This window comes from Mus caroli, chromosome 12, assembly GCF_900094665.2.
Source record: "Mus caroli chromosome 12, CAROLI_EIJ_v1.1, whole genome shotgun sequence".
In the NCBI taxonomy this organism is placed as follows: domain Eukaryota; kingdom Metazoa; phylum Chordata; class Mammalia; order Rodentia; family Muridae; genus Mus; species Mus caroli.
Window position 1 is genome coordinate 7,928,263 of NC_034581.1, and position 26,737 is coordinate 7,954,999.

Here is a 26,737-nt window from a genome sequence, read left to right on the forward strand (position 1 = left end):
TCTCTCTCTCTCTCTCTCTCTCTCTCTCTCTCTCTCTCTTCCTTTTTCTTTATCTTTTCCTTTCTTTCTCTCTTTCTCTTTCTCTCTCTTTCTCTTTCTCTCTCTTTCTCTTTCTCTTTCTCTTTCTCTTTCTCTTTCTCTTTCTCTTTCTCTTTCTCTTTCTCTTCCTCTTCCTCTTCCTCTTCTTTCTTTTCTTTCTTCCTTTTTTTATTTTGAGTTTTTCGAGACAGGGTTTCTTTGTGTAGCCCTGGCTGTCCTGGAACTCACTTTGTAGACCAGGCTGGCCTTGAACTCAGAAATCCCCCTGCCTCTGCCTCCCGAGTGCTTTTCAATTACAGGCCACCTTTCTTTTGCAGCAGTCATTGCGGATAACTTGTATAGATTTGAAGGTAGCAGTATTGAAAATTGCTGAGCTTTTCCATTTGCTGATTCTCACAGCCTCTGAGGGCAAAGGCAAGGTGAATTAGTGAGGAAACAAGGAGGCAGTGTATGTAAGTTTGGAAGGATTTGGTGATAAATGGAAATAATCTTAAAAAAGGGAAGTAAGTTGGATAGGGAATCAAAGCAAATTTATAGTGATAAGGGCTGGTTTAATACAGATTTGAGAATGAGCAGGACGAGGTCTAGGAGCAACCTAATAACCTGCTCCAATGTTTGGATATTGTGTATTTGCTTCATTTATTATTAAAAGAGAATTAGGATTTGTTTGATTTGGGGGATTAAATTTCTTCTCTTTCCAGTATCTGGAATAGTTTCTGGATACTTGTTATACTTGCTTGGGAGATCAGGCTTGTCTAGCCTTTCAAGAGGAATTTAGGAATAGGGAATTAAGAGGGAAGATGTGAGGGAAGCTTAAGGACTTCTGTGGTCTTAAACAATTTTTTCCTCTTAAGATTTGATCATTTTTATAGTGCATAGCTAAGCAGAATTATTGTACTTAAAACAATTGTACAAAAAAACCTTTTGTTTGTTTGTTTTTTAATTTTTTACTTTAGTGAAGTCATTTTCTAACACTTTTGTGTAGTAAAGGTTTAGGCATCACTTTAAATATCAGATACACAAAATGTTTCTTTCTGATGTTAATAAAAATTTATCTTTTTTTTTTTCTTTTAAGCGACTTACTGAACTAAAGCGCCAGTGTTTGGAGAAAGAGGAACGTTTTCAAAATATTGCTGGTTTAAGTACAATGAAGACTAATTTAGAGTACTTGAAACATGAAATGGCTTGGGCAGTGGTAATTTTCACTCTTGTTCATCTATATTCATATATGGCATTCACAGTCTTCATTACTGTTAGTTATAATAATTGGTATATGATTGCATTTCAGGTCAATGAAATTGAAAAACAATTGAATGCGATTCGAGACAATATCAAAATTGGAGAAGAACGTGCTGCAAAACTTGACAGGAAAATGGAAGAGCAGCAGGTACTTGAAGCCTCCTCTTCTAGAGATACAGTTGGTTAAGTCATGACATTGCTAGGGCTGGTTATGACCTACAAACCATCTGTGTGTCATCTATACTCAAATCTGTCGAACTTGAACCACACCTGTACTTTTCCAAAGACTGCTTAGCAATTGCAACTGTCATTTGAAACAGAATTGTGTTTGGCTGAAATAACCCTATCTGAGGCTTGGACTGCTGATTTGTCACACTTGTGGACAGTGGGACTTGCTAAGAAGTCAAAGTATAGACCAGACTACTTGAGAAATGGAGAGGTACCGAAATAACTGTCACGTAGAATAGCACTAAGGTTAAGTGTTGTTAATCTGAAGAAATTAGAGCCGAAAGCTTTAAGGGAACAATAAAATGATCCAGAATTTCGTGTCGGATATTTCCTGGTCGTAGAGTTTGTATTAGATGACTTGTCAGATTTGTTCAGGTGGATTCTAACCTGAGATTTAAAATCTCATTAGAAAATATTGTATCTGCAAGTTTTTAAAGTCATAAAATCCTTCACATGGATGTAAAAGATTGATAAAGTAGCAAATGCTGACTCTGGGGATTCCAGACTTTTTTAAAACGAGTCAGCAGGTCATAGCTTGCATTCTTGTGAAGGAACTGTTGTTCCTGAGGTATAGAACGCATACCCTGTGCCATTCACTTGTTTACATATGTAGCTTAGTGGATTTCAGTATATTCATAGGCTGTGTAACTGCTACATAGAGATTCCCTGCACTGTCTTGCTCAAAGTGGAACTTGTAGTTTCATTGATCTTTATAGGTTAGAGCTTATTAAAATTTTTCTACTCCCAACTCACCTGATACTAAATCACAATGAAATTCATTTTAACACAATTCTCTGATGAACATATAATTAATTTTACCTTATCGACTAAACACAGACTTGTTTACTAGTAAGATAACTATGCATGTTTGGTTTTACATAAAGGATTAAATCTTGGCTCAATATTTGATTCTGTTTAATTTTTTTTTTCAGAGTTGATTATCTTGATATCTCAGCGCTAAGTATGCCACTTTTAATATAAACATGCAAGATGAAGTAGCAGAAGACTTTAGACTCATATCAGAAATTGTTGGAAATTTTGTTCTAACCTCAAGGAGTACAGTTTTTTTTGTTTGTTTTTGTTTTAATGTAATTAGAACACTGGCGCTGTCTTCAGACACACCAGAAGAGGGCATCGGATCCCATTACAGATGGTTGTGAGCCACCATGTGGTTGCTGGGAATTGAATTCAGGACCTTTGGAAGAGCACTCAATGCTCCTTACAGCTGAGCCTGGGTTTTTTTTTTTTTTGTTGTTGTTGTTGTTGTTTTGTTTTGTTTTGCTTTGCTGTTTTGTTTTATTTTGTTTTGTTTTTTAAGGAGGAATTTTTAATCAATATTTTGGTTTGTTTTTATGAAACTACAGTCAGAAACTTGAGTAGTTTAATAGCAAACATCCTAACACAGTGATTATTCATAGGTACAATAATTTGGTATAAACTAGGGAATGCTGTTAGGAAGTTAGTAAAAGTCTTTGTTCTCCATAATTAAGCCATTATGTTGTTATAAGAACAGGAAACTATATATACAAAACAAAACAAAACAAGAAACCAAACCACTGGGGTTCATAACATAAAACTGTCAAACCTGAGTTGGTGTGTTTTAGGCAGGTTTGTTGCTGTTATGTGATATAATGGTGTGTATACTGCACAGCACATGTATTGTGTGTTTAAAACAAAGTCTGCAGTGAAGTTGCATGATCAGCATGGGCAGGTACTGTCAGGAACACTTAAAATTCATTATACATTTGGTTCTCCTTTAGTTTTTGGTCATTCGGGAACATTTTACAGTTAGCACAGTTTTGGGGACTTGAGAATTTCATTTACATAATGTCATTGGGGTTACAATTTGGTTTAAGCTACAAATGCTTTATAAAGTGGCCCTTTCTCATTCTACTTTGTATGTCAGTGTGGGTTAATTATGTCAGTATTTTATTCACCTTTACTTAAGGAATTTCTATCCTTATAGCAGGTATGGCTATAGTATAGGATATAGTGTGCCCCAGCTTACTGCTTCTTATCTTTCTTCAAGATCACAGATGTCTTTACTTTTAAGGGTTCTGTTGTTAATCCATATATGGAAAAATAGTAACAATGAGAAGTACATTTGCTTGGCCATCTCTGGGCTGTTTCTCACTCCCTCTTTAGGTAATAAATGGAAGTTCAACCCTTCCTACTGCTATTATCTTGTTTTTAGTTAGGGTTTTACTACTGTGAACAGACACCATGACCAAGGCAACTCTTATAAGGACAATATTTAATTGGGGCTAGCTTACAGGTTCAGAGGTTCAGTCCATAATCATCAAGGTGGGAACATGGCAGCATCCAGGCAGGCGTGAAGGAGCTGAGAGTTGTACATTTTCATCTGAATGCTGCTAGCTTAATACTCACTTCCAGGTATTTAGGATGAGGTCTTAAAGCCCAGACCCATAGTGACACACCTAATCCAACAAGGCTGTCTACACCTTCTAAGGCTACCACTCCCTGAGACGAACATATATAAACCTCAAATTTTGTTCCTGACATAATAGTCCCAAATTTTCTCCCAAATGTGTTTCTACTCTTGGCCTAACTTCTCAGCTTGTCGTACAGGAAGTCCTTAGGTACTTCCTTCAGAGGTATTTTCTAGGCAAATAATGAAACCCAGTTTGAGTAATAGATGCTCACCTTGTTGTGAAGAAAGCTGTGGGACTTTCTTCTGTGTAAGCATTTGGCATTTCTTTAATAAATTATAAAGTTGTGGAGGGTAAGGACTATTTTATAGTAATAATATGTCCTTCCTACCATTCTTTTTTTTTTAATTATCAAATTTATTTGTATGAATGTTCAGCCTGCATGTGTGTCTGTGAACCACATGCATGTCTGGTACCCATGGAGGCCAAAAGAAAGAGTTAGGTCCCCTTGAACTGAAGTTACAGACAGTTTTGAGTTACCATGTGGCTGTCGGGAATTGCACTAGGCTCTCTGTAAGAACAGTAAGTGTTCTTAACTCCTGATCCATCTGTTTGATTGCCTAATATCTTATTACTTTAACTTTAAAGGCTTCATCTTGGTCATTTACTTGTTATGTGTGTATATGTGCACATGTGTACACACATGTATGGCATCCACAGATGCCTTGCATCATGCCAAGGGATCAGAGGACAACTTACAGAGGCAGTTCACTTCAGTATATTCATTCTAAGGTTAAACTTTGGTGGTCAAAGTTGACATTGGGTGCCCTACCTGTTGAGCTATCTTATTTAGCTCATACTTGGTATCTTTAGTAAAATAAATTTTATTGCAATGTGAACTGTTCATAATTTTTATCTTTTTCTTTGCATTAAAGGAAAATAACTACAATAGTGTTTTTTTTCCTCCTTAAAGGTCAGACTTAATGATGCAGAAAAAAAGTACAAAGATATACAAGATAAACTAGAAAAAATTAGTGAAGAGACAAATGCACGAGCACCAGAATGTATGGCATTGAAAACAGACGTCATTGCAAGGACAAGAGCCTTTAATGACGCCGAGGTGGGAGCAATCTTCTAAAGTCGAGTAGTAAAAGCTCTATTAAACATAATGACTGTTGTGTTAGCCTCTTGTCACCCCTCCCCACCAACACCAGCCAGACAGGATTACTCTGTGTTGTATAGACTTGGGTGTTTTAGAACTCAGTCTATAGACCAGGTTAGTCTCTGACTCAGAGATCCACTTGTCTCTGCCTCTGAAAACTGAGATTAAAGGTGTGCCCCACCAACACCAGGTAGTGTCTTTCTATCTGGATCAAAATATGCTGCATTCACTCATTTAAAAATGTGGTTTCAAATGGTTATGGGTGTGCTTTGATGGAATGTGTATTTCTACATGTTACTAAAATATGTTTAATTTTTTGTTAGGTTTTATATAACCGTTCCCTAAATGAATATAAAGCATTAAAAAAAGATGGTGAACAGCTTTGTAAAAGAATTGAAGAACTGAAGAAAAGGTAGTACAATAAAATTGAATTTCCATATTAATGCACTGTAATAATTAGACACTGTGGAATGCTGCATCTTTGTGTTGGTTTTAATGAAAGTTGCTTACCGCGGCTTAGGCTTTTTAAATCTTGTGTTTTTAACATTTTTCTATGTTTGTTTTTTTTACTCTCTTTAGTACTGATCAGTCATTAGAACCAGAGCGATTGGAAAGGCAAAAAAGGATCTGCTGGTTAAAAGAGAAAGTCAAGGCCTTACAGGATCAGGAAAATACAGTCAATCAGGAAGTTGAGCAGTTTGAGCAAGCCATAGAAAAGGACAAGCAAGAACATGTCCGAGTTAAGTAAGTTCACCCCTGTTGCCCATTTGAATATCATGGAGTTCTGCTGTTAATATGAGGAGAGAGAACTTTTTTTGTGACAGTAATAAAGATCCTTTTGAACTTGTTTTGAGTCAGGGTCTCATTGTGTAATCCTGACTGGCCTGGAAAGCTCAGCATAGAACAGCTTGCCCTTCAACTTAGAGATACATACACTTGCCTCCCAAGTGCTGGCATTAAAGGCCTGTGCTACCATACCTGAACTGATAAAGATGTACTACAATTGTTTCTAGGACTTGTACATTTTAGCAATCTGTGGGATTCCCAGTCTATTACTGTTGCACCACTTTTGGGTTTTTTGGCTTGTTTCTTTTTTTTGTTTGTTTGTTTGCTTGCTTGTTTTTTGGAGACGGGGTTTTTCTGTGTAGCTCTGGCTGTCCTGGAACTCACTTTGTAGCCCAGGCTGGCCTAGAACTCAGAAATCCGCCTGCCTCTGCCTCCCAAGTGCTGGGATTAAAGGCATGCGCCACCATCGCCTGGCATCACTTTTAATTTGAATTAAAAGTGACTACTGTCTGGTAACTCAATTATTTGTAAATAAAATCTCATTTTAGCATAGCAAGATTATTGGTTAACATGGAACTATTGTGGACAAAGCCCTAATATTTGTGAATAACTTAGCATATAATGTCTTTCCTTTCTCTGCCTTTATATTTTAGGAAAGAAGATATAGAAGTGAGACATGCACTCAACTATAATCAGAGACAATTGAAAGAACTGAAAGATAGTAAAACTGATCGACTAAAAAGATTTGGTCCTCATGTTCCAGCTCTTCTGGAGGCAATAGATGATGCTTACAGACGGAGACAATTTACCCATAAACCTATCGGCCCTTTAGGTATTTGCCACTGTTTTGGAGAATATCATTAATATAAGTTCTTCGTTCTAGGAAGTAGTCTGTTTAAGCTAGCTACTTAGTTATGTATAAACTTAACTTATCCTAAAGGGTTTTTGTCAGTGGGGTGGGAGAGACAAGAGTCTTATGTATCTAGTCTTGAACTCTTAATCCCAATCCTCCTGTCTCAGTCTCCTGAGTGCCTCAATTACAGGCATGTGTTACACTCTTGGCTCACATATTTAAACATAGTGAGAAAATCACTTTAAATACCTTCCTTTCCTTTTGTTCTTTTAAAATCTAAAGCAAGAAAAAGAACTTGGGAAAATAATTGTAGTTGATTAACCAGACGGCCTGAAGACGTGAAGCCATAGTGAAGAGACAACAAAAGCAGCACCACTCTTGACTCACGTACTCTATAAAATGGCTTCCCTCTCACTTGCTATTTCATTTAGACGATGTGATCTCCATCACAGCCTTTTTCAGTTTGAAAGTCCCCACCTATTTATTTTTATTTGTTTCTATTTAGGGCTTTAGAAATTTTTTAGTCACGTTCTTCTAGGGAGTGATCTCTCTGTAGGACGATATTCTTAAATATTTACTTATCCTGTGATCTTTTTGTGGGGGATCACTTTTAGGTGCTTGCATTCATCTACGGGACCCTGAACTTGCTTTGGCCATTGAATCTTGCTTAAAAGGACTTCTGCAAGCCTATTGTTGCCATAATCATGCTGATGAGAGAGTACTTCAGTCTTTGATGAAAAAATTTTATCCACCAGGGACCTCTCGGCCACAGATAATTGTGTCTGAGTTTCGGAATGAGGTATATGATGTGAGACTCAGGTAATCAGATAAATACTGTCTCTGGTTTTGCTTAATTATGTGCATGGTTGAAAAGATGTTTCATAGGATGCTTGCAGAACTGTTTTCTTCTAAAGGGGATGATAGCCTAAACTCTTTTTATTATCTCTAGCTGACCACTCCATTTTATATAGAGAGGTATGTAAGCTTGGCACAGTAGTGTGCACGTATAGTTCCAATTTCTCAAGAGATATTTTGAACCTAGGGCCTAGAAACCTACTGCAAAGTTGAAATAAAATAAATATATGAGTCCAAGATTGCATTTTGAAGTTTTCTTTCCATCTTTACTTTTGTCAAAATTACACTATTTCTGATTATTTTGTAATTACCTTATTCATTTTCAAGTAAATTTGTGTGGAAACAATTACCTTTTTGCTTATGTTGAAAATGACATAATGGACTGTTACACCTGGACTGGTGACCTGCATGGCTCGTGGGTGCCATATGGGGAAGTAGGAAGATACTCTTTAAAGTTACATGAGGGAGAATGCCTCCATGAACCTGTTAATGTTGCTTGCTTTTATTAAAGATTTATTTACATTTTTTTAACTTTTAGGAGGTAAGGGGGCTTGGTTTGTACAAATGAGTACTATTCCCATAGTGCCAGAGAAGGTGGCATGATTCCTTGGAGCTGGAGTTAAAGGCAGTTTTGAGCCACTTGATGTGCGTGCTAGGTCCTCTGTAAGAGCAGCAAGCACTCTTCACAACTGAGCCATCTCTCTAACCCTTGTTCATTTATTTCGGTACCAGAAAAGATAGTCAGTTGTACAGTCCTATGGACTGCTGTGTGGTGTGCCATGGGGGCCCTTGCTGAAGGGGAATCCTTTATCACTGCCAAGCTGGCATGTGGTTTTCCAGACTATGTTTCCAGAGATTTATCGAAATACATAAAGTCTGATTTACAGTATACTATGAATGGGCAAAAAGATGAGCTAGGTTTGCGCAGACTATTTCCAGTGTCCTGGGAGGTGAGTGAGTTCATATGCTGGGAATGACGACCTTGGGAGTTACACAGGAAGCTTGGAAATGATGCTATTAAAGATTTAAACTAGCTGCTGAGAATCACTGAAGAATTTGAATGATACTCCACTAAAGATACAAAACCTATAGTGGCTGCAGGAATTTTTGTTAATAATACTTCTTTATAGATATCAGTAAGAATGTCTTTATTTTTATGATAATTGAAGGAGGTAAGTTTTGAATGTGTGGGTGTGACAGGAGGAGAGAAGCAGTTGAAGATACTCTTAAATTAGAGTATTTAGAAATTAGTTCAAACAAAGTGTGGCCTAGGAGAAAATGAAACCTGGCTTTATAAAGTCTGCAGGCTTAAACCTAGAAGGAGAGGTTTTGGTTTGACTGAGAAATGATAGAAATTATAGTTTCATAAAACAGGTCTGGGTGATGACAAAGTCAGTGTTTTATTTTAGTTGGTTTCAAGAATAAGGTGCTAAAGTACAAAGTTGTTGAAGCAGTGGAAGGATTTAAATTTTAGTATTTTTATTGTTGACCGACTATTGATAAGAGCCTTTAGTATGTCCAATAATGTTGAGCTGACTTAAGTGTTCTGAAGGAGACTTGTGTATATGTGTGTGAAGAACTTTGTAAACTATGGTTAAAATGTTAATATAACAGTGATATGTTTCAGTGTAAAAAGATCAGAACTATTAGAACATTGACTGTATCAGATACTTAAGATGTGTTTTATTCATTTATAAAAGGATTGTTGGTTAGCAAGCTCTCATAACCTGCTTGCCTCAGTGATGGGCTTACAGCTCTGTCCAGCTTTTTATGTGGATACCAAGCATTTGAACTCATATCTTCATGCCTGCAGATCAAGCATTTTTGCTGAGCCATCCCCATCGCTGTTATTCAATAAAATAGTTATTGAGCTATTTAAGATGTTTTAGTTAACTAACTTTTATGTTTGTGTATAGTTATAGGAGAAATTATGACTTAGAAATTATAACAGTAAAACTACTATAATCAAATTTGAGCATGCTGGTTCTGGTTCTGGATTTTAAAAATATATTGCCTACTTTAAATTCTACCCTGGCCATTTAACTATCTTTAGGATGTTAAGGAACTTGTTAAACTCTCTTGAAGCATCCTCATCAGAAAAAGTAGGAAAAATATGTTATAGTGGTTGTTAAGAGATTATATGAGCTCATATTTCTGTGTGCTTAAAACAGTGTCTTAACACTATTTTAATGTAATTGTTCAGCAAATAAACCTCTTAAAGATAAGTGTTCATATGTCAGATTTTTATATTCTCTATAGTCTACTTACCCATTAAATTACATATTTTGTTTTTTATATGCATGAAGTTCTCTTGTGTTTAAAGTTTGTTGAGTTGTCCTCCTCTCTGTCTCCTAGAGCTGCTTACCATCCAGAGTTTCCAACTGTTCTGACAGCTTTAGAAATAGACAATGCTGTTGTCGCAAACAGCCTGATTGACATGCGGAGCATAGAGACAGTGCTGCTGATCAAAGTAAGCCAGTGGTTCACGTGCTTTTGAGAATGTTCATAGCTGAGGTTTCTCACAGATATGCTTCCCTGTTACACTTTTATCTCCTGGGAGGATCTATAGGATAGTATAGCATTGGTTGGTTTGTGCATTTTGTTTCCAAAGGAACTGTTGTCAGTTTTGGTTGTTTGTAAAATATTTCATAAATATATTGTTGTTACTATGGAAATTATTTCGATGTTTAAAAAAATATACTTGAATTTTCTTACCAGTGGATAAAAGTTTTAAGTACATCCATCAGAAATACTTTGGTAATGTTTTAAAAAATATAAACTTTTTTCTTCTAGAATAATTCTGTGGCTCGTGCAGTCATGCAGTCCCAAAAGCCACCCAAAAATTGTAGAGAAGCTTTTACTGCTGATGGTGATCAAGTGTTTGCAGGACGTTATTATTCATCTGAAAGTACAAGACCCAAGTTTCTAAGCAGAGATGTGGATTCTGAAATAAGGTTTGAATTAAGTGCTTCACTCTTTTATTCCCACTGTCCCCTTTGGGTTCCATTTTCTGTGATTTATTTAGTATTTGGTCTTAAAAGTTTCTTTAACATGGAATTCAGCACTTATTGACAACAGTATTTAGGACTAAATGAATAAAATGTGCTTAACAGTTCTTCTGCACGTTTCTACCTGTCCTCAAGCTGTAGCGCTTGCTTGGGCAGCATGTATATTGAAATTGGAACAACCTAAAGACTAATGTGTCTCCTGTAAAAGGATAGATTATACACTCTGAAGCATTCCATGCTGAAGAAATAAAAGAATGTACAGGAGCTGGATCACTGCTCACTACAGAGTTTCCTTTTGTTTTTTTTTAAATTAGCAAGAGTCCAGCATGCTAGGTTACTTTCAGGCATAGACTTCCTTATCTGTCTCATTTGTAGAGTTACATTGTTTGAGAGAACAAGAAAGAAGGTCAGTTGATAACATAAAACACCAGCTTGGGAAAATAGCTGAAAGAGAAGACAAATGGAGACACCCCCCCCCAAAAAAAAAAAAAAAAAAAAAAAAAAGTCTTGTCTAAATTACATACAGGGGTTTACAGAAAACATCATGATTTCCCAACTAAACTGGTTGGATTTGGTGAACTGATGGCGTAGGCATGAGTTACTGACTTAGAGTATATTTAGGATAAATTAATTTGCTATGTTTAGGATAAAGGGCTATTGCTGCTGCTGTCCTTGTGCTTGACTTTGGCCGAGGAGAAAGGATCATTAGTTTAGTAGAGTACTGCCTACCATGCTTGAGGTCCTAGAGTCATCCTCTAGCACCATTCCAGAGGAGGAGGAGGGGGTCATCTAAAAAGTTGTGCCAAAGTAAAAGGATTCTAAGTGACTTACATGTGGAAGAAAATGAAAGGTTTGTTGAAGTTTCTCATTTTCAGATAATGAATACTTTTCAAGTGATTACTAAAAGTAGCATGAAGTTATTTCAAGGTTTTGGAAATTTAAAATTTTTTGATAAGCACTATAAAAAGGTTGGAGGCAAAAAATAACCCACCAAATGGATGTTGTAGCACTTGGTCTAGTTTTTCATACCAAGGCAGTTTCATGTTAGGAAAGTATATATGATGTGTAAGCAGGCTCCTAGAGTGATTGATTACTTGTGTATTAAATTGAACTTCATGGTAAAAAAAAAAATTGATAGACATTACTGAAGTAGTATACTTTAGAATTTATGCCTTCATTTGTTCCTTTAAACAAATAGTAGTGCTTGCCAAATGTGCTAAGAGGGAGAGGGTAAATTATACATGAACAGTGCTGTGGAAACCAGCAAAGTACAGTGCAGAATTAGAGACTGATAATTATTTTGGAATACATCCATCTGATTCAGGCATCTTGTATACATAGCTCGTTAGGTAACAAATTTTCTCTGTCTGTGTGTAAACTAGTAAGGCAGAGCACTGCAGCATATGTTGGACTGCTGCAAAGAGACCCTTCGTTGACATCTTTGTTTTCCATCTCTGTCCTCTTTTTCCTTCAATTCCATACATATGCTTAGCATTTTTTCTTAAACAAGAATTGTTAAGCTATTAAACTTCTCACCACCGTGTGTGTGTGTGTGTGTGTGTGTGTGTGTGTGTGTGTGTGTTTGCTTGCGCGTGCACGCACATGCATTCCCCAGCTAGCCTAGCTGGTAAAAACATTCCTCCAGAAGCACATTTGTGTTCCTATAGTTGTGAGGCAAAGTATCTTGTCCTATTCATATTTATTTAATGTTGCAGTATAGTCTTCTCTTTGAGGGATTGGATCTTCATCCTGTTTCTGCTTCCACCTAACTCCATGCATAATTCCTAGAGCATAGAATTCATATTCTAACACTTTCTAATCAAATAAGTAAAACTTGTTAAATGATCTTTTGACATTTCTGCTAGTTTTCACTAATAACTGTAACTTAATTTGATCGGATTATAGAAGTGCTTTAATGCAATAGGGTTCTGTAAATAAGTTCTTACAAATAAACTTTTCTTGTTGTAAAGGAATAAGATATATGAGAGTTAAAGTATTTTTTATCTTCTCTATCAAGTGACTTGGAGACTGAGATTGAAAACAAAAAGGGCCACATAATAAACCTTCAGCAGCGTCTGTCTGCCCTTGAGAAGGATATCAAACGCAATGAAGAACTTCTTAAAAGGTGCCAACTACATTATAAAGAAATAAAGGTAAAAAACTCAATAATAGCCTTTGCCTTTCCAACTTACCATTTCAGAGTTAACAGTATAATTTTGTCATTCATCTTCTCAAATATTTTGACTTCAAGCCAGTCTTGGAAGAACTTCCATTTATGTGTCATATTAATTAGGGTTTGTTTCTGTTGCTGTGATAAAGCACCGTGACCAAAAGCACCTCGGGGAGGGAAGGCTTGTTTCAGGTTTCAAGTTTCACATCAGAGTCCATCTTTTAAGTCAGGGTAGGAACACAAGGCAAGAACTAGAGGCAGAAGCCATGGAGGGATATTGCTTACTAGCTTTCTCCTCCAGGCTTGTTCAGTTGTGTTCTTAGAGCTCTTAGGACCACCAGACCAGGGTAGCACTGCCCACATTTTTTAAAATTAAGATTTCTTCTTCCAGATGACCCTAACTTGTGTCAAGTTGACATAAAACTAGCCAGCATGTGTGTGTTGCATCTATCAGTACTTTGAATTTTGTTAAAGATGAACATGGAAATTTGTTTTTTGATAATGTTAGCTATAGTTAAAGCTGCCTGTAAATTTAAGAGAAAGCATTAGTAAGAATGGTAGACAACATTACAATGCTTTTCTTAAAATAAGTTAAGACTACATGGACTTCCAGACCTCCCACGGATTATTTGGCTCTTGGGGAAACTGGATTTTTATAGTAATCTTTCAATAATTTGAAAAATTTGGTATTTTAGAAAAGTGTTTTCTCCTACTGACTCGATAGTGTGGTCATTTTGAACCCTTACTTACTAAAGTGGATTTCTTCTATCTTTGTGTTCAAATGGATTAGTAGTAAGATTGATCAAGGTGGAATGCACATGTATATGTGCATCTACTTTGGTTCATTTAATAATGGTATATCCCCTTGTTAACCATCACGTGCTGCTGTATTGTATGCATAGTAGATATTTGTGGTTTAATACAGACTTTCAAGGGTACTTTTATTTTCATTAAATTCTGTATACTTTCTTTTTAGATGAAAATAAGAAAAAATATTTCTGAAATTCGGGAACTTGAGAATATAGAAGAACACCAATCTGTAGATATTGCAACCTTGGTAAAATATTTTTCTTCAATTTAAATGTTAAAGATAAAACAGTAACTTAGTAGTTCACAAGTTTCACTTTTAAAAAGATCCTTTAATTGTAGCTATCTTTATGATTGCCGTTGCCATTCATAAGATATATCTGATTTTACCTGAAGTATGGCCTTTGAAATTCTTGATGTTCGTGTATGTGACTTACATGCATGATAGATTTTCCTTGTACCACGTAAGGTAAATGTTAGTTTTTCTGCAAGGATCTTTGTGTATTTCATTTTCCAGGTTTATATTCCAACTTAATTTTTTACATGTTTTTCTGTATTTTAATTTTTTAGCCATCTGTGACATTCAATTTTACTTTTTATGGAATGGAACAAACAAGCCATATTCATGGACATAATTCATGTCCTACCTAAGTGAATGGCAGCATTATTACCTGCCGTAAGCAGTGGGCAAACAGGATAGTTCTTGTGCTGCACAGCTTTTGGCTGTTGAGCTTTGTTAGCAATCAGGTTTCCTGCTTTTTATCTTTATTGATAAACTACCTTAAAGACATAGGTTATGTCTTAATTTATATTTTACTTAGCTACTACCACATTGTCACACAATACATACTGACATAGACTAAGTGTATCTTGACAATGTCACAGCTTTTGATTGTGCTTTCAGACTGAATAGTTTTCTGCTTGACTGCCAATGGCATTCCTTCTTTTGAACCTTTCTGTTCTACTTTATAAACTCACAGCTAGACTATGAAAATACTGTGTTTGCTTGTTTGTTCATCTTAGCTCTGATTTCTGCTGTTTTCCTTTCCTCAGAATTGTCTCTATAGCTTTTTTCTCTTGGATAACTTATGTTTAATTTAACTGTATATTTTTAAAATGTTATCAGGAAGATGAAGCTGAAGAAAATAAAATAAAAATGCAAATGGTAGAGAAAAATATGGAACAACAAAAAGAAAACATGGAGAATCTTAAAAGTCTAAAAATTGAAGCAGAAAATAAGTATGATACAATTAAATTGAAGATTAATCAGCTATCAGAGCTAGCAGATCCACTTAAGGTATTATATAATTGTTATTCTGTCTTCTGTGTCTTTTATGTTAGAGCTTATTCAACAAATTCGTTGTATCTTGCCTTAAAGATCCTTACTGGTCAGGTATAAATGTAAACATAAAGTGTTGAATTAGGTCAATTAATACAAAATAGTCTGCTCTTGTTTTTAAAAGAAAAAATAATTATATCATGCCAGGCAGAGGTGGCGCACGCCTTTAATCCCAGCACTTGGGAGGCAGAGGCAGGTGGATCTCTGAGTTTGAGGCCAGCCTGGTCTACAGAGTGAGTTCCAGGACAACCAGGGCTATACAGAGAAACCCTGTCTCGAAAAACCAAAAAAAAAAAAAAAAAAAAAAAAAAAAAAAAAAAAAAAAAAAAAAAAAAAAAAAAAAAAAAAAAAAAATTACATCATAACAGTAACTGCTTCTTTATCCACCAGAAGCAGCAGAAGTAGGGGTATCTTTCAATGCCTGTTGTTTCTGTCCATGCCTGACTCTTCCCATCTTTCCATGAGTACTCATGGCTTAGCAGCTGTGAAAGGCAGTGTGAAGTAAAATGTTACTTAACCCAATTATCAGCACTTTGCAGTAGATTTATGGCTGATGTCTTTGACATGTTTTGAAACAAGTTCTCACTATGCAACCTTGGATGGCTTTAAACTTATATATCGCCCACCTCCACCTCCTGAGTCGTAGGATTAAAGTCAAGGCAATGAGCTGATTTTTTTTTACTTTATTTTTAGCATGTACTATTTGTGACTAGATTTACGGAAATAAAATAAGCTGTAATTAATAAATAAATTAATTGATAAATTAATTATAAATTAATTAAATTACTTACTTATTAATAAATTAATAAACTGAATTTTAGGCCATATTTGATTGATTTGTTATCCTGTACCTTTTTTTTTTTTAAAAGATTTATTTATTTATTATATGTAAGTACACTGTAGCTGTCTTCAGACACACCAGAAGAGGGAGTCAGATCTCATTACAGATGGTTGTGAGCCACCATGTGGTTGCTGGGATTTGAACTCTGGACCTTCGGAAGATCAGTCGGGTGCTCTTACCCACTGAGCCATCTCACCAGCCCATTATCCTGTACCTTAATGTCAATGCTATAATAATGAGTAGTTCTCAACTTTCAGAATTTGAAATTTTATTGATAAATCATAATTCACTGGTAAATGAACTATTAGGGATGTACAATTTAAACGTTAAAGTAGAAGAAAAACAAAGATAATATTCACTAAGAAAACAGAGTAAGCATTAACATACAAAAATCCCAAAAATGAAAAAAAGACAGAATTTTGTTTTAGAATAAGGAATGAAACTAGTAAATGTCAAAACTTGAAGAATATGTAAAACAGAATTTTGGTCTCAAGAATTGCAACAGTGCCAACAGTAAAAGTAAAGTAATGCCGGGCATAGTGGTACACACCCCTTTAATCCTAGCACTTGGGAGGCAGAGGCAGGTGGTTCTCTGAGTTCGAGGCCAGCCTGCTGGTCTACAGAGTGAGTTCCAGGACAGCCAGGGCTACAGAGAGAAACCCTGTCTCAAAAAAAAAAAAAAAGTAACGTTTAAAATCTTAGGCCAATAACAAATTGAGTAGGGTCACTTAATCTGAATCGTGGTGTGCTAAAGCAGAATAGAAGAACGATTAGCAGATAAATTATGTACTTAGGAGACTTAAGAAAGAATGAAGAGCAAGCTGTGTTTTGGGCTCGTTTCGTTTGTTCGTGTCTCTGCTTTGTATATGTGGCTGGGACAGATTCAGGGCTTTCTGTATGCTATGTAAGCACTGAACCCCTGAGCTGCTTCTCTCTGCTTATATTGTATTGTGCACTGAGTTTGATTTTGAATCCTCTGTGCTTAATTAATATCTAAGATTATACATGCCCTGGACTTGGGAGTTCTTAAGTGAGTTCAATAAAAGTCAACAAGAATTTTTTATCTTAGTTTTTGCCTTGGCTTCAAATCATTGAAAGGTAGGAGCTGTGTCCTTTGGTAAACCTGTATGTAATCAGGTTTACCAAAGGAGTTTTCCTGTATGTAATCAGGTTTACCAAAGAAGTTTTCCCCCTCTTCCTCGGAATGTCACAGTGGCTGTCAGTCACAAGACCAAGATGCTTTTCTAGCAAAACAGTTGTCTTCCTAATACTCCACCATGATATGTTAGCAGATAAAGTGTACTTGCTGGTGGGAGTATTCTCTGTGTCAGTCAGACCTGGGGGGGTTGTTACTGATTATTGTCATCTTGGTCAATGGATGTTTTTTTCTCACTGAAAAGGGCAGCGGGCACTTATCAACCAAGTTATTCCCTAGCTAATTCTCAAAAGCACCAGAGCATCCACCCCACTGCTAATGATCGTTTCTTTATAGATTGTTTTGTCTTTATTCAAATAGGATGAATTAAATCTTGCTGACTCTGAAGTGGATAGCCAGAAACGAGGAAAGCAGCACTATGAGGATAAACAGAAAGAGCATTTGGATACCTTAAATAAGAAGAGAAGAGAACTTGACATGAAGGAAAAGGAATTACAGGTAATATCAGCACTGTGTCTATGCATTGCTGGGGTATATGCTGACTGATTTTAACTCCTGCCAGCTGTGCCTGTTCACAGTTAAACAGGCAGTGTGGTTTTAGGGAACAATTGAAGACAGTCCTGCTGTATGTGGTGGATTCCATCTTTACTTTATGTCACAAGGAAAATGAGTGGAACTCTTTATTTTTATATTTGTTTCAGACATAATACAGTATTATGATATAAGATCGATATTGTATAAGAAAATACTTAGCATTTTCTTCATTGCATATAAACAAGATGGTCTATTTGTGTTTCCCATACCGCTCTTGTTCAGAGTACACACTAAATTACACAGGAAGTGGTCACCAGCCTCAGCTGACATCCTGATATCACTATTTTACTTTTTTTCCACTAGGGAGTGGTAGAGTTCTTACAAGTTATTAGTCCTGTGCATAGGAATGTATTTTTCCTTGAACATTTCTAATGACATTTAACTTCGTTTCTTTAGTGTAAAACATAGATAGAAACACTATTAATGCGGGGTGGAGGAGGGCTGGCTCAACAAAGCATGCTAAGAGGCTTGAATTTACTTTTCAGTACCCACACTAGTGCTAACAACTGGCTATAACTGCAGCTCCAGGGTGACCCAGCATCTTTGGCCTCCACAGGCATCTGTACTCACAGATATATACATAATTAAATACAATAAATCTTTAAGAAAAAATGTTGATAGTAAACATGTGTCTTAAATCTAAGCTCATTTTACTTTGCATATTTTGGCAGAATTAGTATAATGAATTATAAAATCTTATAAAAATTTTAACAATCTATTTTCTTAGGAGAAAATGTCACAGGCAAGACAGATCTGCCCAGAACGGATAGAAGTAAAAAAATCTGCATCAATTCTAGACAAAGAAATTAATCGATTAAGACAAAAAATTCAGGCAGAACATGCCAGTCATGGAGATCGGGAGGAAATAATGAAGTAAGTGGTCATTAATTTTCTACTTTAGTGTATCATCCATAGATATTATTAAGGCATGTTTTAAATGTAAGTTTAATTAGGATGAAGGGGTGCTATTGGTATGTATGAGCATTATAACAGTGAACAGTACCTTATGGAATGACATTTTAACATGAATGCTGTTTATATTATTCATATGGACAGAAAATATTCAGCTTCATGGGTGATCAAAAACTGCAAATCAAAATAATTAGGAGCTATTTTCTACATACATGAAAATGAATGCAATGAAAACATTAATAGTCCAGGACACTGAGGTCTTAGTGAAATGGGTATTCTTACATTACTGATAAAAAAGAAAGGCTTTAAGAGAAATAGAGTAGATCCGTTCCGGTAGTCCCACCCCCCCTACCCCACACCAACGCCATCTTCTGTCTGAACCCAGCTGAGGCCGCTAAGGGCTTCAGAGTACTCTCCAGCAGGACCTTGGGATCACCTCGAGATCACGGGTGAGTGGAACACAACATCAGCTCCAAAAGAATCGCGAAGGATCTTGTGCCAGTAGGAACAGGGACAAAGGAACCCAGTCCGACCAAAGGCTGGGATACTTTACATTCGGGGCGAGCCCTGCCATGTTCCGCCTGAACCCACCAGAGGCCGCCAGGAAACATCGAGTGCTCTCCGTGCCTCAGGACCTTGGGATCACCTCGGGATCACGGGTGTGTGGAACCAACATCAGGACCAAAGAATCGAGGAGGGTCTTGTGTCAGCAGGAATGGAATGGAGGAACCCCGCCCGACCAGAGGCTGGGATCCATTCAGGTCAGGGCCAAGTCCCACCATCTTCTGCATGAACCCGACTGAGGGCATCTAGGGCCGCAGAGGACTCTCCACGCCACAGGACCCCTAGCACACCTAGGACCTCGTGATCACCTGAGAGCACGTGGGTGACATAAGGAACAGAGCTTCTTGGACAGGGTCCCATTGGGCCTTCATCCTCAGCCAGGAGGTGGAGCAGAGATCCAGACCCCTGGCACCTTCTTTGCCAGAGGAGAGTTGGCCTACAGGGAGGGCTCTGACCCCAGGACTCAGGACCTGGATCAGAGCTCCAGACTTCTGGACACCTACCCTGTAAGAGGAGAGCTTGGCTGCAGAGAGTGCTCTGACCACTGGGACTCAGGTGAGAGTTGAACTCCCAGGAGTGCTGACAGAGGCTAACAGAATCACAGGAGGATCAAGCTCCAGCCAGAGAGAGCTAGAACATCTAACACCAGAGATTACCAGATGGTGAAAGGCAAACATAAGATTCTTACTAACAGAAACCAAGAACACTGGGCATCATCAGAACCCAATATGCCTCCCACAGAGAGTCCTGGATACCCCAACACACCCAAAAAGCAAGACGTGGATTTAAAATCATATCTCATGATGGCAGTAGAAGGTTTTATAAAGGGGATTAATAACGCACTTAAAGAAATACAGGGCTCTCCAGCAGCCGAGCAAGATGCCCAAAGGGAAGAAGGCCAAGGGGAAAAAGGTGGCCCCGGCCCCGGCGTAGTCAAGAAGCAGGTGGTCAACCCTTTGTTCAAGAAGAGGCCCAAGAACTTCGGCATTAGACAGGACATCCAGCCCAAAAGAGATTTAATGCGCTTTGTCAAATGGCCCCGCTACATCAGGCTGCAGTGGCAAAGAGCCATCCTCTACAATCGGCTCAAAGTCCCTCCTGCCATTAACCAGTTCACCCAGGCGCTGGACAGGCAGACAGCTACTTAGCTGCTTAAGCTTGCCCACAAGNACAGGCCAGACACAAAAGCAAGAGAAGAAGCAAAGGCTACCGGCCCATGCTGAGAAGAAAGCTGCTAACAAAGGTGATGTCCCAACTAAAGAGACCACCTGTCCTCTGAGCAGGAGTTAATACAGTCACCACCTTGGTGGAGAACAAGAAGGCTCAGCTGGTGGTGATTGCCCATGACATAGACCCCATTGAGGTGGTGGTTTTCCTACCTGCCCTGTGTCGAAAGATGGGGGTGCCCTACTGCATCATCAAGGGAAAGGCCAGGCTGGGGCACCTGGTCCACAGGAAGACATGCACCACTGTTGCCTTCACACAGGTTAACTCGGAAGACAAGGGTGCTCTGGCTAAGCTGGTGGAAGCTATTAGGACCAATTATAATGACAGACATGACGAGATCCGTCGCCACTGGGGAGGCAACATCCTGGGTCCTAAGTCTGTGGCTCAAATTGCCAAGCTGGAAAAAGCTAAGGCTAAAGAACTCGCCACTAAATTGGGTTAAATGTACACTAAATTTTCTGTACCTAATATAATTACAAAATTGAAAAAAAAAAAAAGAAAAGAAAGAAAGAATTACAGGAGAACACTGCTAAACAGGTAGAAGCCCTTAAAGAGGAAACACAAAAATCCCTCAGCGAATTACAGGAGAACACTGCTAAACAGGTAGAAGTCCTTAAAGAACTACAGCAAACACTGCTAAACAGGTAGAAGTCCTTAAAGAAGAAACACAAAAATCCCTTAAAGGATTACAGGAAAACAACCGAACAGGGGATGGAATTGAACAAAACCATCCAAGATCTAAAAATGGAAGTACAAACAATGAAGAAAACCCAAAGGGAGACAACTCTGAAGATAGAAACCCTAGGAAAGAAATCAGGAACTATAGAGTGAGCATCAGCAACAGAATATAAGAGATGGAAGAGAAAATCTCAGGTGCAGAAGGTTCCATAGGAAACATGGACACAACTATCAAAGAAATTGCAAAATGTAAAAAGATCCTTACTCAAAACATCCAGGAAATCCAGAACACAAGAAGAAGACCAAACCTACAGATAATAGGAGTAGATGAGAATGAAGATTTTCAACTTAAAGGGCCAGCAAATATCTTCAACAAAATTATAGGAGAAAACTTCCCAAACATAAAGAGATGTCCATGAACATACAAGAAGCCTACAGAACTCCAGACAGACTGGACCAGAAAAGAAATTCCTCCCGACACATAGTAATCAGAACAACAAATGCACTAAATAAAGATAAAATATTAAAAGCAGTAAGGGAGAAAGGTCAAATAACATATAAAGGCTGGCCTATTAGAATTACTCCAGACTTCTCACCAGAGACCATGAAAGCCAGATGATCCTGGACAGATGTTATACAGACACTTAAGAGAACACAAATGCCAGCCCAGACTACTATACCAAGCCAAACCCTGAATTATCATAGATGGAGAAACCAAAGTATTCCATGACAAAACCAAATTCACACAATATCTTTCCATAAATCCAGCCCTTCAAAGGATGGTAACAGAAAAAAAACCAATACAAGGATAGAAACTACACCCTAGAAAAAGCAAGAAAGTAATCCTTTAACAAACCTAAAAGAAGACAACCACAAGAACAGAATCCCAACTCTAACAACAAAAGTATCAGGAAGCAACAATTGCTACTCCTTAATTTCTCTTAATATCAATGGACTCAATTCCCCAATAAAAAGACGTAGACTAACAGACTGGCAAACAAACAGGACCCAACATTTTGCTGCATACAGGAAACCCATCTCAGCGAAAAAGACAGACACTTCCTCAGAGTGAAAGGCTAGAAAATTTTCCAAGCAACTGGTCTGAAGAAACAAGCTGGAGTAGCCATTCTAATATTTAATAAAATCGACTTCCAACCCAAAGTTATCAAAAAAGACAAGGAGGGCCATTTCATAGTCATCAAAGGTAAAATCTACCAAGATGAACTCTCAATTCTAAATATCTATGCTCCAAATGCAAGGGCAGCTACGTTCATTAAAGAAACTTTAGTTCAAAGCACACATTGCACCTTATAAAATAATAGTGGGAAACTTCAACACCTCACTCTCACAAATGGACAGATCCTGGAAACAGAAAATAAACAGAGACACATCGACATTAACAGAAGTTATGAAACAAATGGATTTAACAGATATCGACAGAATATTTTATCCTAAAACAAAAGGATATAACTTCTTCTCAGCACCTCATGGTACTTTCTCCAAAATTGACCATATAATCTCTCACAAAACAGGCCTTAACAGATACAAAAATATTGAAATTATCCCATGCATCCTATCAGATCATCAAGGACTAAGGCTGATCTTCAATAACAGCATAAATAATAGAAAGCCAACATTCACGTGGAAATTGAACAACACTCTACTCAATGATACCTTGGTCAAGGAAGAAATAAAGAAATAAAGACTTTTTAGAGTTTAATGAAAATGAAGCCACACCAAACCCAAACTTATGGGACACAATGAAAGCATTTCTAAGAGGAGAACTCATAGCTCTGAGTGCTACCAAACAGAAACTAGAGTGGGCACATACTAGCAGCTTAACAGCATACCTAAAAGCTCTAGAACAAAAGGAAGCAAATTCACTCAAGAGGAGTAGACAGCAGATGAGTGTCTCCAAAAAGAAATTAGAACATACACTAGCAGTCTGACTGCACACCTAGAAGCTCTAGAACTAAAGGAAGCAAATTCACCCAAGAGGAGTTGACGGCAGGAAATAATCAAACTCAGGGCTGAAATCAACCAAGTGGNAACAAAAAAAACTATTCAAAGAATCAACCAAACCAGGGGCTGGTTCTTTGAGAAAATCAAGATAGAAAAACCCTTAGCCAGACTAACTAGAGGTCACAGGGACAGTATCCTAATTAACAAAATCAGAAGTGAAAAAAGAGATATAACAACAGAACCTGAGGAAATCCTAAATATCATCAAATCCTACTACAAAAGGCTATAGTCAACACAACTGGAAAACCTGGATGAAATGGACAAATTTCTAGACAGATACCAGGTACCGAAGTTAAACCAAGATCAGATTAACGATCATAACAGTCCCATTTCCCCTAAAGAAATAGAAGCAGTCATTAATAGTCTCCCAACCCAAAAGAGCCCAGGACCAGATGGGTTTTGTGCAGAGATCTATCAGACCTTCAAAGAAGATCTAATTCCAACTCTCCTCAAAACTATTCCACAAAATAGAAACAGAATGTACTCTACCCAATTCTTTCTATGAAGTCACAATTACTCTGATACCTAAACCACACAAAGATCCAACAAAGAGAACTTCAGACCAATTTCCCTTATGAATATCGGTGCAAAAATGTTCAATAATATTCTCTCAAAACGAATCCAAGAAAACATCAAATCCATCATGACCAAGTAGGTTTCATTCCAGGGATGCACGTATGGTTTAATATATGGAAATCCATCAACATAATCCACTATATAAACAAACTCAAAGACAAAAATCACATTATCATCTCCTTAGATGCTGAGAAAGCATTTTACAAAATCCAACACCCCTTCATGATAAAAGTCATGGAAAGATCAGGAATTCAAGGCCCATGCCTAAACATAATAAAAGCAATCTACAGCAAACCTGTAGTTAACGTCAAAGTAAATGGAGAGAAGCTGGAAGCAATACCACTAAAATCAGGGACTGCCCCACTTTCTCCCTACCTATTCAACATAGTACTTGAAGTCCTAGCCAGAGGAATTAGACAACAAAAGGAGATCAAGGGGATACAAATTGGCAAGGAAGAAGTCAAAATATCAGTATTTGCAGATGATATGATAGTATATATAAGTGACCCTAAAAATTCCACCAGAGAACTACTAAACCTGATAAACAGCTTCAGTAAAGTACTTATGACTCTGTAAGGAAGTGAAAGATCTGTATGACAAGTACTTCAAGTCTCTGAAGAAAGAAATTGAAGAAGATCTCAGAAGATGGAAAGATCTCCCATGCTCATGGATTGGCAGGATTAATATCATCAAAATGGCTATCCTGCCAAAAGGAATCTACAGATTCAGTGCAATCCCCATCAAAATTCCAACTCAGTTCTTCACTGAGTTAGAATTGCCAATTTACAAATTTATCTGGAATAACAGAAAATGTAGAATATCAAAAACTATTCTTAATAAAAGAACCTTTGGGGGAATCACCATGCCTGACCTCAAACTCTACTACAGAGTAATTGTGATTAAAAACTGCATGGTACTGGTACAGCGACAGACAGGTAGATCAGTGGAATAGAATTGAAGACCCAGAAATGAACCCATACACCTATGGTTTACTTGATCTTTGAAAAGGGAGCTAAAACCATCCAGTGGAAAAAAGACATTTTCAACAAATGGTGCTGGCTTAACTGGTGGTTATCATGTAGAAGAATGCAAATTGATCCTTAACTCCTTGTACAAAGCTCAAGTCTAAGTGTATCCACATAAGACCAGAGACACTGAAGTTAATAGAGGAGAAAGTCGGGAAAAGCCTCGAAGATACGGGCACAGGGAAAAAATTCCTAAACAGAACAGCAATGGCCTGTGTTTTACCATCAATAATCGATAAATGGGACCTCATAAAATTGCAAAGCTTCTGTAGNGCAAAAGATACTGTCAATAAGACAAAATGGCCACCAACAGATTGGGAAAGAATTTTTACCAATCCTAAATTTGATAGGGGATTAGTATCCAATACATACAAAGAGCTAAAGAAGCTGAACTCCAGAGATTCTAATAACTCCATTAAAAATGGGGTACAGAGCTAAACAAAGGATTCTTAACTGAGGAATGCCGAAGGGCTGAGAAGCACCTGAAAAAATGTTCAACATCCTTAATCATCAGGGAAATGCAAATCAAAACAACCTTGAGATTCCACCTCACACCAGTCAGAATGGCTANNATCAAAAATTCAGGTGACAGCANATGCTGGCNAGNATGNGGAGAAAGAGGAACACTCCTCCATTTCTGGTGGGATTGCAAGCTTGTACAACCACTCTGGAAATCAGTCTGGCGGTTCCTCAGAAAACTGTACATAGTAGTACTGGAATACCCAGCAATACCTCACCTGGGCATATACCCAGAAGATGTTCCAACTGGTAATAAGAACCCATGTTCCACTATGTTCATAGCAGCCCTATTTATAATAGCCAGAAGCTGGAAAGAACCCAGATGCCCCTCAACACAGGAATGGATACAGAAAATGTGGTACATTTACACAATGGAGTGCTACTCAGCTATTAAAAACAATCAATTTATGTAATTCTTAGGTAAATGGATGTATCTGGAGGATATCATCCTGAGAGAGGTAACCTAATCACAAAAGAACACACATGATATTCACTCACTGATAAGTGGATATTAACCCAGAAACCTAGAATACCCAAGATACAATTTGCAAAACACAAGAAAATCAAGAAGAAGGAAGACCAACGCGTGGATACTTTATTTCCCCCTAGAATATAGAATAAAACCACCATGGAATGAGTTACAGAGACAAAGTTTGGAGCTAAGACGAAAGGACAGACCATTCCGAGACTTTACCACCCAGGGGTCCATCCCATAATCAGCCACCAAACCAGCCACTATTGTATATGCCAGCAAGATTTTGTTGAAGGAACCCTTGTATAGCTGTTTCTTGAGAGGCTATGCCAGTGCCTGGCAAATACAGAAGTGGATGCTCACAGTCATCTATAAGATGGAACACCGGGCCCCCAATGGAGAAGCTAGAAAAAGCACACTAGGAGCTGAAGGGGTCTGTAACCCTATATGTGGAACAACAATATGAACTAACCAGTACCCCCAGAGCTCCTGTCTCTAGTTGCATATGTAGCAGAGGATGGCCTAGTCAGCCATCTTTGGGAAGAGAGGCCCCTTGGTATTGCAAACTTTATATGCCCCAGTACAGGGTAATGCCAGGGTCAAGAAGTGGGACTGGGTGGGTAGGGGAGCAGTGTGGAGGGGGGTGGGGGAAGGGTGTAGGGGACTTTTGGGATAGCATTTGAAATGTAAATTAAGAAAATATCTAATTAAAAATGTTAAAGCGGGGTGTGGTGTCGCACACTTTTAATCCCAGCACATGGGAGGCAGAGGCAGGCAGATTTCTTAGTTCGAGGCCAGCCTGGTCTACAAAGTGAGTTCCTGGACAGCCAGGGCTACACAGAGAAGCCCTGTCTTGGGAAAAAAAAAAAAAAAAATTAAACAAAAAAAAGAGAAATAGAGTAGTTTACAGTTTTGCTGTTTACTTACAGGACTTTGGATGATTATCAAATTTTCTTTATCCTTAATTTCTTCATTTTCGTTAATAACTTAGATTATGTTATATAAATCAAATGTAAGAATCTATAATAAATAGAATTTAGAGGAAATAGCTTATGGTTGTTAAGTTCTTCTTAAAAGCATTTAATTGGTATAAATTAAAATGCTTTACAGAATATCTGTTACAATTTTAAGTGAGTCACTATGTTTATAGTATAACAATCTAGAGAAAATATTGTACCATTTCCTTAAATAGTTTTTTTTTTTTTTTAAATGAAATGTTAACAATAGTATACAGCTCTGACGAATGGTTAAAAAAAAAAGTAGAAAGATTCAAAC

At 37.5% G+C, this 26,737-nt stretch overlaps 1 protein-coding gene across 1 annotated transcript in view; it reads left to right on the top strand.

The window, feature by feature from the left end:
• Positions 1-26,737, top strand: part of Smc6 (structural maintenance of chromosomes 6) — a 62,794-nt gene that overhangs the window by 19,173 nt on the left and 16,884 nt on the right. The window contains exons 9-22 of the mRNA XM_021178880.2: positions 1,115-1,234; positions 1,328-1,426; positions 4,870-5,016; positions 5,382-5,470; positions 5,638-5,802; positions 6,498-6,676; positions 7,312-7,516; positions 9,908-10,022; positions 10,346-10,506; positions 12,578-12,713; positions 13,707-13,787; positions 14,664-14,834; positions 17,234-17,371; positions 18,195-18,340. Of these exons, the coding sequence (XP_021034539.1) occupies positions 1,115-1,234; positions 1,328-1,426; positions 4,870-5,016; positions 5,382-5,470; positions 5,638-5,802; positions 6,498-6,676; positions 7,312-7,516; positions 9,908-10,022; positions 10,346-10,506; positions 12,578-12,713; positions 13,707-13,787; positions 14,664-14,834; positions 17,234-17,371; positions 18,195-18,340 (1,952 nt within the window). The remainder of the gene's footprint in view (positions 1-1,114; positions 1,235-1,327; positions 1,427-4,869; positions 5,017-5,381; positions 5,471-5,637; positions 5,803-6,497; positions 6,677-7,311; positions 7,517-9,907; positions 10,023-10,345; positions 10,507-12,577; positions 12,714-13,706; positions 13,788-14,663; positions 14,835-17,233; positions 17,372-18,194; positions 18,341-26,737) is intronic.